Source organism: Denticeps clupeoides, chromosome 16 (genome assembly GCF_900700375.1).
Source record: "Denticeps clupeoides chromosome 16, fDenClu1.1, whole genome shotgun sequence".
NCBI classification, from domain to species: Eukaryota; Metazoa; Chordata; class Actinopteri; order Clupeiformes; family Denticipitidae; genus Denticeps; species Denticeps clupeoides.
Genome location: NC_041722.1, coordinates 13,692,521 through 13,705,812, shown reverse-complemented (window position 1 = coordinate 13,705,812; position 13,292 = coordinate 13,692,521). Strand labels below are relative to the sequence as shown.

The 13,292-nt window shown below is 44.2% G+C and overlaps 1 protein-coding gene across 2 annotated transcripts in view; it reads right to left on the bottom strand.

Annotated features, from left to right (window-relative positions):
- Positions 1-13,292, bottom strand: part of cemip (cell migration inducing hyaluronidase 1) — a 57,625-nt gene that overhangs the window by 21,378 nt on the left and 22,955 nt on the right. The window contains exons 2-11 of one of the 2 annotated variants that reach the window (XM_028956550.1): positions 11,453-11,565; positions 9,017-9,154; positions 8,127-8,265; positions 7,800-8,036; positions 7,492-7,671; positions 6,095-6,165; positions 5,865-5,960; positions 4,826-4,947; positions 3,943-4,090; positions 1,211-1,402 (exon numbers count right to left, since the gene is read on the bottom strand). In XM_028956550.1, the coding sequence (XP_028812383.1) occupies positions 1,211-1,402; positions 3,943-4,090; positions 4,826-4,947; positions 5,865-5,960; positions 6,095-6,165; positions 7,492-7,671; positions 7,800-8,036; positions 8,127-8,265; positions 9,017-9,154; positions 11,453-11,516 (1,387 nt within the window). In that variant the 5' untranslated portion in view covers positions 11,517-11,565. The remainder of the gene's footprint in view (positions 1-1,210; positions 1,403-3,942; positions 4,091-4,825; positions 4,948-5,864; positions 5,961-6,094; positions 6,166-7,491; positions 7,672-7,799; positions 8,037-8,126; positions 8,266-9,016; positions 9,155-11,452; positions 11,566-13,292) is intronic. The other variant, XM_028956551.1, reaches the window with a different exon arrangement.

Genomic DNA, 13,292 nt, shown 5'->3' with positions numbered 1-13,292 from the left:
GAAGAACAATAATGGGACTGTTCACACGAGTTATGGGGCTTGTTCACTATTGTAAGATCAAAGGCGTCTTCAGGATTTACATACATTAAATAAATAGCTAAAACAAGAAAGAACCCTGCTCTGCAATGATTGCACGTGTGACATATTGAAGGTCGCAGGTTAAAATAATCCAAAATGAGGATTTAGCCTGTGTGAGAGCTGTCAATCATCAGGCTCCTCCAACTTTAAAGTATGTTAATCAAAACATGGAGAATTTGTTATGGATTTGTTATGGATTAGACAAATTATTTCATACCATATTTTGTTAGTTCTCTTCTACAATATAGATATCTACCAAGCACTTATTTCTTGTTCTATCTATTTATGTAAATCCTTACCTTACACAAGCCTCACAGTTAAAAAATCCAAAAATAGTGCATTAAAACACAAAAATGGGGGTCTAGCAACTCAGAACTAACTATCAACACAGCCATGTCCTTTTTTAAGTTTGTGTATAATTCTTAAAATCAGCGAAAGGCATCTTTTATCTCACATTAGCAAACATGTGCTAATGCACAGTGTGATGCACAGTGGTGTTACTAAAAATTAAACTCAATTAAAACCAAATTAAACCCAAACCCAAAGTCACACATCTTCAGGACAGACATTTCAGAAGCAAATGACTTCATTGGAAAAAACTAATTCGCTCTCATATTCAAGAGCATTGCAAGAGAGCTTTACATTCAACTTCTCTTAGAGGGTAAAACTGAGGTTAGCAGGGCATACAGCATTCCAACAGGAAGTGTTATTATATCTCAGGTGCAATGGAAAGGTGCAGGAATGCACACATTAATAAGAAAACAAAGAAATATGAGCGCAATCTCTGAAAAAAAAAAGACCAACACAAATATGTACTCTGAACCTTACCCAGAATGCTTCACAGCGGAGAGAGAGAAGCTTATTATTTTTCATAATCTGGGACACATTAAAAATGTTATCTTTTTCAAACAACTTTTTCCGTCTGCGCTCTGCTGTCTTTCCTTTCATTCCTCACTTGTCACGTCCTCTACAAGACCTGACACAGACATGCTTAAACAAACAAAACCAACAGACCCAAGCAGAATCAGTTTTTTTGGTTCAGAAAAAACACGACTAAAATACCTCAAATGTCTTTTATTCCATTGGGCGTGCTGTAAAAATGAGTAGAGGGCGGGGGCATGGCGGTACTGACCTTGCACTTTGACCTGATTGGCGTCACAGGTGGAGCAGGGGATGACGTCGAACTCTTCCGCCTGGTGCATTGAGTAGTCTGTGCTGGCCACCACCACCCTGTCCCCGGCCCTCCACCCGACTGCCTCGTCCGCCAGCTCCAGGATGCTGGAGTTCGACTGCAAGTCAATGGAGATGGAGGCCTGTGGTCGAACTGTAAAAAAAAAAAAATGGTACATTACATTACAGTCCAGTCCAACCAGTCCACTTGTAGAACTATTCTGCACAGAGCTAATTAGCTGAATAATTACTCTCCACAAACCTGCTGCTCACGACAAATTAGACAAACGTGCAATTAGAAAACCATCAGCTTTTACGACGCTTTAGTCCCAATTAGGACGTGAGCCCTAAAGCCACTGTGCACAATTCAGGTCAGTAGGAACTAAAAGGTCATGTTCGAGCTGAGCCAAAACACACTTCCTGAATGGCCATGTTGACAGGGCAATTGTCTGCTAGTATGCTTGCTTCAACAGATGGCGAGTGCAAATGGACGCTGAACTGTGATTAAATGCATGACAAAATGTGTAATTATTTTAGTTCAACTTCAAAGCCAATGGATTTGTTCAATGGCAACATTAACAAACATTCTGTGCAGTTCAAACTGTACAATTACAGCTTTGGCCTTGAAGTCCATTATGTCTTTTTTTATTTTCATCGAAATGTATATTTATGTGAAGAATAATGAGTGGTTATGTACTTGTGAAAGCCACTGCAGAATAATGAACTATTTATCTATAATACACAATGGCATCTGGGTATTTTGAGATGTGTGTTTATGTGTGTTCAAGCATGAGGGGGAAATTTAATTTGGGAGCCGATTCCGAGCGGCATCCCGGCGCTCCAGCTCAGGGTTCCAGCCAAATGTAAACCACTCATCCTCTCCCGCAACCACAAGCTCAAACCGAATTTCACTACTGTGCCTTCATTACTGCACAGTCATAAACATGGTGGTCTTCGTTGTTCATCGATATCTCCCCCTTATAGCCCTCCCGAGAATTTTCTAATCTCTCTCAGCACGATATGCTCAAGGATAAAACAAGGAACCCGAGAGCCGTTATCGCCCATCGTTCATCTAATCTCGAGTGCCAGAGGACTCATCTCCCTTCTCCAAACAAGAAAATGCTCACATGTGGCGTTTGGAGTGACGCTGCGGCAAACTCTATTTCAGGTTCACACACGGATTCCCGGCTTTGATTGAAAACCAATGGGCAAGCAGAGTGCGCCGGCACGAGTGCTGCATGTGCACAGCGCTGCTCTTGCCTGCTCGGCTGCGATACTGGCTCACGCTCGAGAAACGCAGGCCTGGAAACCACTGCGGGGCACAGAGTCGATTGGTCATGCCTGAGCGGATCAGAGAAAGCAGAACACAAATATCTACGTTTGAGGAAAACAGGCGTGTTCGTGGAGAGTCTGGCTTCCACAGCATTGTTCAGAGTGGTTTTATCTCTTCCTTACAGATCAGCGAGGTCAGAGACCTAGTAGGCTTCACATGAATGCCCCGTGGGACACAAGTATCTGATCAGCACAACCCAGCACGGACACAGTGTCAGTGTCTTCCAGTCTACTAAACTCATGTCTTTAAACGGTGCTGACAACTTTTTCAAACTTACTCTATGTACAAAGCATGGGGTATGTTTGCTAGTGTAAGGTAAAGTGTCCTACTGCTTGGTAGAAGTGTTTGGTTGTTAGTGGCAGTAGCCTAGTGGGTTGAAAACTTGCCTCTGAACCAGAAGACCACCACTGTGTCCCTCAGCAAGACACTTAACCTTGAGTGTCTCCAGGATCATGATGGTTGTCAACTCTCACACACGCTCGATGAATTAAACCTGCACCCTTCAATATATTGCAAGTTCAATAACTTTTTAAAATCCATTTATTTATGTAAAGGACGCTGATGACCTTAATGTCAGGTTAAGTGAAATTGTGCCCTTAATGCTAGGGCTGTCAGCTTTCTATTAGCATGCTAATAAAGAAAATGTCTCTTTTGCTATTTGGCTGTTTGAACCACATGTGGTAAAACTGCTTATGAATTTATGACTGCCAGTGGTGTTATAAATGTGTGGGTCTTAACATGTTTACATCATTAACTAATAAATACCAGAAGAGTGTTGCAAACCCTGTGGGAATACAAGCAAATTCACAACGCAGGGTTCACAGGGTCAGAATGGCATGTGTAAATCCCCACATTACTTATTTGCTGACTTAATTAACATAGAGAAGTTGAAAGGTCTGTTACAACAAAGTTTCAACTAACTGGAATTGTTTGTGAAATCCACAATGTGGCAGTTTACTAAAAAAATACTATAGAGTTGCTTGTATTTCCTTGCTTTTGTTGCTTGTATTTACAAGCATGTATTTTTTAAAAGATGTGACATTGGTGAACACGCCCTCAAATAAGTTAAAACTTTTTTGAGCTGGTCTCAGCCAATGGAACAGGCCCCATTCTCCACACGTGTTTTTAACCCAAGCAGGACCCTGTTGTTGAGCTGGAGACAGCGAGCCACATGACACAGCAATCACCCAGACATGCCTAGACAGGGTGAGCTCTGTGCCAAGTTTCCGAAAAAACAGCTCTTTGGTCACTGTGATATTTTTTTTTGTGGAACTGAAGTTTTGCATGCAAGTTCCCAGTGTGTCGGAGTGTGCCATTAAGATAATGGTTTCAGGCTCTAGAGGACCACATTGCACACATACCAAGCTTGCCGCACAGAAAGCGAACTCTGTAGTTGTGGCAGATGCCGTCAGGCTGGTCCTTGTTGAGACACACAAATCCGTAGTTCTTGTCATTCTTGGAGAAGACCTCTCCGGTCATGTTTGACGAAATGCCATCAACGGTCTCAGCCTATCAGGAGAAAAGGAAACAGAATGTCAGCAATCTTACAGCACATCTTATGATTTTTCTCTGTCATTTACTATTATTCAAGTGAACTGGACAACAAAATTCTAAAATACCTCATGCTATGTGGGCTGCTTGTTTTAAATAAAAGGGAAACTGAATTAAAAATTTTCCTAGGTAGGCTCCTTTTAAGAGAGTATGAAGCTTTTGAGACTTTTGGCTTTGTTTATCTTCCTACAAAAATCAGGGGTTGGTTGTGGTGGTTTGCCAGGATGAGCTAATAGCAGATTAACTCATATGTTCATCAAATGCGCCTGTTGATTAGATTAGCGTTACCAGATTAAATCCTAAAAAAACGCACAAACCCATATTTCTTGAATTGATAAACATGACAACAAACAAAAAAGTGCATAAAAAGGCGCGGCAAATAGTGCCTGGGGTATTTATATAAATGAATTTCCATGCACAAATACTGAATAAATCACTGTGTACATAGAACAAAGATGCTCCCATGTCTCAAGACCTCAAACCTGCATGGGAGCAGCTTTGTTACATTTCTGCCAAATGCCATAAATGCAACAAAGCTGCTCCCTTGTAGGTTTGAGGTCTCAAATTTCTTATGACAACACATCCAACAGGAGTTTTGAGTGCCAAATCAGCAATTTATGCTGCTCTTGTGTATTTTTGATGAACGCAAGTGTCTGTGTAAATCTTTTTGTGCTTGTGTGTATGTTCGCAGACCTGAATGTCCAAAGGGCTGTTGCACAGTCGCTCAGGGAAAGTTTTATGCAGATCGGAGAGCTTTTCCCAGTCCCCGGAGCCCCTCTCATCATCCCGGTCGAACCACTCCGTCCACTCAGCCTCTGTAGGGTAAACCCAGGTCCAAACCGTTATTTACCTACTTACACTCACTAACACACTCGCTCACTCACTCAGAGTTCACAGTAAAATGGATTCATGAGCAGTTCATCAGTCGTTCTCCCTCGCCTGTCAACCGGAGTCCAGGCAGATATTAGACTAATTTAAATCCAGAAGTCTACTTCTCTCCAATTCCGCATGTCAGAGAGTATTTGCGGCCGAGTCATTTGAAGAGCTTTCCCCCTGCATTATATTCTGCATGATGAGCTGGAGCCAGCAGGGAATTCTGGCTGCTTTGTTGAATGGAATTCAAATCAAATTCAATAAAACAGCGGAGGGAGAAAGTTCCAATCAGTAAACAGCACCTCCTCACCGCTCTTTGATCACTGTAATAATCTCTAGCAGGGTTTGCGTGAGACAAGACATACTTGTTTATGATTATGTGTTACACGAAATAAAAAATGCTATCGTGTGAGACATATCTCTAACGGGCTATGAGATGAATGTAGCTTCGCAGTATGGACACATTACTCAAAGACATGACAGGACGCTGAAGCAAGAACAGTAAACAATTATAGATGCATTCTGTCAGCATTGATACCCCTAAAGGATTGTGGGATATTTATGAGGCTGCTCAGAGATTGATTTCTGGACTGTTGTGCTATTAGATTAGTAGGAATCAGTTTCCTGTTGACCAGTAGCAGGGTGATGAAATGTGAGCTCTGGTTTGAAATAGGCACAATAGAGGTTGCATAAATAGACACTGCAGCCGATCATTAATAATCTGATACATGAAAATTAGGACGAAAAAAAACAAAAAACAACAACACACAAAGTGATGCCGTGCCAGTTGTATTAATGCATCATGTCAATGCGGTATGTGCAGCAGTGAAACAGAGCTTGTGTGCTTATGTGGAGTTACCTTGCACCCACTGACTGCTGGTGGTGATGGTGAAGTGCTCCCCGTAGCCAGTGTGGAAGATGCTGGAGCTTCTGGCTTCTGACGATGCTTTGGTTCCTATCAGACAACACAAACAGGACAGGTGAAGAGTGACTGGCCTGTCTCAGCAAGTCCCTTCTGATCTGCCCCTGTAGAGGACATGCTGTGTTTGCTTTCTGACAGTGTGCAAACAAAGACGATTACAGACTCACCTTGATAGATGGCATGATCCTCCACAGTGGAGGATGAATTTCCTTTTACTGTGATGAAACTCCACGGATGCCTGGGATGGACAGGAGAAGAGAAGAACAGGAGAAAGAGAGAGAGAGAGAACGTCTCCATTAAACAAACATCTGGGCTCTGTAAATGATATTGACATAAGGTGTGATTGGCAGCCCAGGCACTCAAGGAAGGCTGGGTAATTACAGTAGGAGAGGCTCACGTCAGCCCCACCGGCTCCCTGGGCCTCCTCTAAAAAGACAGACTGACACCGTCCCCGGGCCTCTGTGGCATTGCTGCCTCCTCTTTCTGACATTCAGGGATCCAATTTTATAAGTCACTTCTCACCAAACTAGATCAAGAGATTGACATGCCGCACACACACACACATCAGGACAGCAGCAGAGCAGGGCAGGACTATGCCCTGCCTGAATAAATAAACTCTCAAGCCAAGGTAGGCTTTCAAGGTTTGGGTAAACACATGTAAATCAGATCTACGGACATTTGATCGCCAATTCCTCCTGCTTGTTAGAGGAGTTATTGCCTATTAAAATGTTTCCTGGCACTTGGTGAGTCATATTCGAATCTGGGGTTACTTGGCAGGAGTGGGTGGACAGAAGGCAACGTTACTACAACCCCCAATACCCCATGAGGTTCTGTCACGAGGAAATATTTAAATTTGAGCATTCGTCAACCTCGGTGCGCACAACTCCACAACATATATTTATATTTTTTCTGATGCTTCAGTTGAAAATGAAAAGTGAAAGTGAAGTGATTGTCATTGTGAAACACTGCAACACAGCACACGATGACACAAAGAAATGTGTCCTCTGCTTTTAACCCATACCCCTTAGTGAGCAGTGGGCAGCCATGACAGGCGCACGGGGAGCAGAGTGTAGGATCGGTATCTTGCTCAGTGGCACCTCAGTGACAACTGGGCAAATTGGGATTCGAACCTTCTGATCATGGGGCCACTGCCTTAACTGCTAGGCCACAAATGCCCCTGCCCCCATACAATCTCTTAACCAGTTGGATTCCAGTAGTTTTTGTATTGAACAATGCTCCGACTGGATAATTGCATCATTATGGTATTATAACATTATACAGATGGCGCTTAAATTTCTGCACTGAGCTTCAAGGGAAATTACTTATTTAAAAAGAAACAAAGAAAAATACTGATAAAACTTCAAGCAACACAAATCAATACTGAGCCTTTGTAGGCGGTTGGGGACCCATCTACAAAAAAAAAATAAATGTATGGCCCTGCAATGAATATGCCCGCTTAAACCCAGCCCAGAATTCAAGAAAGATTTGCCTTCTCGATCTATTACGGATGTTTTGCTCGGACTCGACTTGGAAATGTGCCCAGGAAAGGAAACGGAGAACCTACCGGAATCCAAGACGATGGAAGTGCTGGCTGCCCAGTCTGCTGAGTGTCTTCTTGGCTGTGTCCTCCAGGTTGTTAGAGCCCTCGTCATTCACCACCATGGCAAGGATCAGGCCGTCCTCCACCAGGTCAACGTACTGAGCGAGTCGGCGACTCTCATCTTTGCTCCGGTATGTGTCAAACCTGAAGAGAATGAAAGATTATCCATCAAAACACAAATCATTTTGTGTGTATAAATGTCTGCAGTTTTCTTGTGACATATGCCATTTGAGAAGCCCCGCCCCCCTCAGAATGCAATATGTTCCACTGACCTATCAGAGTGCAACACATCTCCGCTCTTGGGATCAACGACATGGACAATGATGCCTCTGTTTCCCCAGCCTCTCTCAAAATGGTAACTGTTCTCGTTGCCCTCACCAGGGTGAAGGGTTTTGTTGAGAAATGTCCATGACAGCTTCCGGTCCCCATGGATCTCAAGGGTACCACCGGTGCCGACGCCAACATACTTTCGTCCAAAGTAGCTGTGCTCTGTGTCGCCATCGTCGGACCTGTTCGAGGTCAAGGGTCAGCAGCACTGTGTCATTAGGGTTCAACAAATCGCATTCACCACTGTCAGATTCAGATTATGATTGTATTACCGTCCATAGAGGGAGATGGTGAGGCTGCCTTTATAAGGGCAGTCTGGGCTGCCAATGTGGAGCTCCCCCTTCGCTCCTATAAGAATGTGTTTGGTCCGAAGCAGGATGGGTCGGATGGTGTCAGCAATTACTAGTTTTCCTGAAGAGCAGAAGGTGTCCAGGCTGCTTTTATCAACAGTTAAGACTCTTCAGTATTTACAGAAATAAAGACATTTTTGTACAGATATGTGCATCTTTAGTTTAGGTGCTAACTACCCAACCAGCAATTTTGTTGATGTGTAATCAATTATGGTGGTAGTACACACTCTCTGAGTAAGATACTTAACCCGAAGTTGCTCCAGGGGGGGACTGTCCCTGTAACTACTGATTGTAAGTCGTTCTGGATAAGGGCGTCTGATAAATGCTGTAAATGTAAATAAACTATCTGCATTTAGTGAACTCGTGGTGAAACTGCCAGCTTTAACTGCATCAAACAGAAAATGCTTCAGGGTTACATACTTACTTTGAGAGACAAACAACACAGAATTGTTGTTTGTCTCACACAGAATTAAACCGGAATTAAACCGGTTATAATATTTGATTTGGCCTCCCAACGTCAGGCAGCTTGTGTACTGAGAATGTCTGCAGTGTTTTTTTTAGTGTTTATAAGGAGTCTGTAGACTACAGAGGATATCTGGCCATTTCCTTAATTCTCAGTGATATACTGGAGCTTCATTTGATGGATTATACATGTGCCAGGTGGCACAATCTTACACAAAAATCCACCTGACATGTTGGTTGAGTGTGAGCTGGTCTGAGCTGGACAGGCAATCTGATTCAAATGTGTCTCATATACTGAATGCAAATGTGACTGTGGGTGATAAATCTTTATCAGTGCGGCAGCTGCATACCACCATCCAGGATTTCTATGGAATGGACGGTTGCTGAGGACGTGAGGAGGACTTTCTTGCCGTAGCCAATGGTGACGCGGTGAGCTTCACTGTGCCCTGGGGTCCATGGCTGCAAGCCGTCTTCTTTATCAGGGCAGACTGTAGCAGAAGGAAAGACTTCATTTACTCGAAAGCACAGCAGGACGGCTACAAGAGCATGAGTAAATTGGATTTGTGCAAATTTAGGGAAATCTCTCTGTAACAACCTTGATTTGCGTCTCACTCTAACTTGATTCAAGTGCATTGGAAATTTTGTGGCGTTTACAGTCCCACTTAAAACTGAGGAAATCCCCGTTGCCCTTATTCACTTTGAACAGTTACCTCAGGCACCGTATCATGACCCCAAGTGCACTGTGGTTCATTATTCAAACAAAAACAAGTGTGGAGAAGTAAGGTCCAATTGGCTAAATGAAAACCAGAATTTTAGTACTGCTGGTACTGGTGCTTGATCAGAACCATCGGAATGCCAATCACAATGCGAAACAATAAAAACATTTTTAAAAGGTGTTTTTGAAAAGGAATAATGTATTCAACATGCATAATCTCGCATGGTAATTTGAGCAGTAAAGATAATAAGCATGTGTGGGATTGCTATTCAATGCTACTGTGATGTATTAACAATGGTGACTGAGTTTCATTCTACAGAGAATATGCAGGAATTGTGAATTTTAAAAAGACCTCAGTCCCACTTTTTTTCTGTAATCAGACACGTCGGCAACACACGTCGGCAACTCTTTGCTCAAACAGGAACTAAACACTGTAAAAAGCTACCAAATTGTAGACCTCATAAAGTTTGCGGATACCCCAGTCTAAAAAAGAAAAGAAAAGAAAAATCACAATTTCCGAGGCAATATCCTCTGTCTTTTGAGAGACGTGATGAATGGACTGGTATGTTTCCATTAGAGCCACATCTGCACCATGAAGGCAGAGCTGCGGCGTGTACGGCGCGGGCTGCAGAGCAGGAAAAGGCATCAGGAGCAGCTCAGCTGATACTGAGCAGACGTTTTGGGCGGATGACCGCAGGACCTGGCCTGGTGACCTGTGACTAACTTGCTGTTCTTCATCCTGATTACGGGGATGAGGCAAATTAATGCTGAAGAGAACAGAAAACCCAATTCCACACCTCCCCCTCCTCTCGCTCTTATAAAAACAAATGTGAAATCCAAGTTAGTGGTTAACATCTCCACAAAAAATATCTTGGACGCACAGATGAAGAATAGCTCTACACGTCATTTTTTTCTACATAATGAAGGGACTTAATAAACCCCCTCTGAGAGAAGAGTGAAAAAAAACACATGACTGGAATACTGACTGACACTGGGTCAATGGAGAGCCCACCACAATAACATATTTTTTACATTTTTCCAAACATTTTGAGCAGAAAAAGAACACACAGCATTTCAGCTCATGCATACTTTCCCAGGGGGGGGGTCAACCATAGCAATTCCCATATAAAAAAAATGTGATAAAAGACTTTATTATGGGAGCACAAAGCCTTTCTTTCCTGCATTCATGTAAACTTATTAAATCATTCCACTTGCCACTGTGAATTTGCAACATAAAAGCAAAGACATCTTAATATTGATTTTTGTTCTCCAGTCTTTTCACATGGAGTCAGGGGAAGATTGCTGCAGTGGCTGGGAAGCAGCAGGACACTTATTTTTGCAATTACTCACAACAGTACCAACAACAAAAATGACTCCAAATGACTTCTGTTTGTAATTAAATGGCTGTTTTGTGCACAAAAATAAAGACAAAAAAAGAGCAGTTACACAAAAAAAGCGCATCTCTTTCCCACAAAACGAGAAAGGGTGTGATTGTGATAGCAGTCCAGCGTTTTGTGGTGAGCGTCTGCTGCCTACGGTAAAATTAAAGCGAGAGGACTGAGGCCACACGGGCTGGAGGTACGCCAGGTGATCGTCTCGGCCAATCAGGAAGAGCCGCCGCGTTCCTCATACGTGGCGGCTCTGCAGCCCAGTTGCCGTTTGCAGCAGATTTGCAGCTCACCCACCTTCGCCGCTACGCAAACAGCCTATTAGATCGCTGACGCATGTTCATCTCCAGGGCCTGGCCTTCCGCTTGCTCGAAGAGGCGACTTGATAAGGACACTCAGGGGTAGGCTGAGGACACTTCAGCTCGGCAAAATGATTGCATTTATTGGAACAAACAGACAATTTCCCACCAATCGCCCTGCCGGAAGGGAATCAAAGTCGCAGGCTTTGTCAGATGTTTCCCTGCCGTTGCCCATACGGCGACATGCGAGAGGCCGGAGTCACGGGCCCATCCGCCCGCGTCACGCCATAGCGCCAGTATTAATACTGACAGGCGAGACATCGCTGGAATAAGCCGTACGTCGTTGTACATTAGCGCCCGGCTGGTCGGCGATGGACAGCTGACCTGATCTCTTACCGGCCTGAATAATTGGAAGAACAGCAAGGAGCAGCGTGAAGCAGGTCCTCATCTTTCAGGAGGGGATGTTCAGGACGGACCCAACGGTTTCTTCAAGGCACCTGGGTTAAAAAAAAAATAAAAATATCAAAGCGTGCCACCTGCGATGACCCTGACAACAGTCCGGTAAAATCTTCTGCCCGAAATAGCGACTTACAGTGTGCTTTTATCACCAGAAAGGCCTGATACCTCAGAGGATTGAAAGTGTACGTTCTTCAAAGAGATTTCGAAAGCACGTTGGCTATCTCTAATCTCAACAGGATCAAAGAACCCGAAAAGGAGGCAAGGGAAACAGCCGGCTAATAATAGTGGTTGTTATATAAATGTTACGTAATTTAATGCTGTCGCCAGTGCAGGCGCGCCGTCTGCACGGACGGCAGGTAGCCCGTGTAGGCAGAGTTGGACATATTGTGGGGATTATTTGAAATCCAAGCGCCATTCTCGCTGTGTGTTTTTCAGAGGCGGCAGGATCGCACTGGTCTTAGTCAAAAGCCTCTTCAGGGGCTGCGGGAAAGGGGGGGCCGCGCCGGAGCGCTATTATTCGCCGATAATTACGAGTTTACAGGGCCAGAAGAGTTCCATTTACAATAAATGTATCCGCCAAATGCACCTGACGACATGCATACAGTACGTGTGTAAAGTAAATGAGCCCGTAATGGGCCATGTTTTTGAGGGGCTAAAATTTGAGGAACGATGCTCCAAATTCACGGCCAAGATGCAGAGGGACATGAGACATTGAGTAAACCAGCAGGAGCACAGTAAATCCCACAGACCTACTTGATGTGACACTTGGGAAAATGCCCCAAGTCTTATTTAGCACCGGGGGAGTATGGGAGAATATGAGACGATGGGTCGTTTATTGTGAAAAAAGACCCAGACAGGTAGGGCGGGTAGGGCAGGTAGGGCAGGGTGTTGATTTATTTCCTAGCTAGTTTTTGGTCAGTGTTTTTTACAATTGGACAACAGAATCCTGCTTGTTAAAAGGACTCTTAGGACACCGACTGGCACAGAGGAGCTGCTCTTCTCCGGCTTTTCAGGAAGGTAAGGCCATCAGGAGATCTGCCTGCTGGCACAATGCGCCCTCTGACTGCCCCTCGGCACCCTGGGAACGGCTAGACGATTCCTCAGTCCCACCGAGACAGGGCGAGAATTACGAGAAAGACAAAAAGAGAACGAGAGACTGGCCAGAGCGCCGCGGCATCCCATGAGAAAGGTCAGATAATCAAATGCCAGTCACACCGAGGGAAGAGATCTTTCCTTTCGTTCTTCCTTTAAAACATTCATCCGTTTCAAAGTGCCCGGACGGGGAGAGAGAGAGAGAGACTGGACTCTCACTACGTTCTGCTATGCAGGTGAACTGGACTAATTCAAAGCGTGCGCAAGAGGCTCTCGAGAATAATAAGGCTCCGCTGCCGCCACGCGCTACAGACATGCACGCAAACACACACTCGCCACTCATCTGTCAGTAGGCCTGGCAGAGGCAATATGGAATTCTCAGATCTATTTTGCCAATTTGAGCAAATTGCATGGAATATTTTCCCCACCATCAAATTAATGGTAAGATCTGTGTCAGGGAAACATGTGCCGTCCTCGGTGGATGGGGGAGAAGTCTCTGAAAAAGGTGCTGTTCAAAGCCTGTTTTATGTACGGATGAAAGTAGGTGCGAGGCTGCAGCCGGGCTGCTGCATTATTAATGGTGGGAATTTATTTCTCACTGTTCTCGCTTCATCGTGTTTCATAACGGGAGACTTTGTCCACCAGGACAAGGCTCTTCATACAGAAAAGGCAA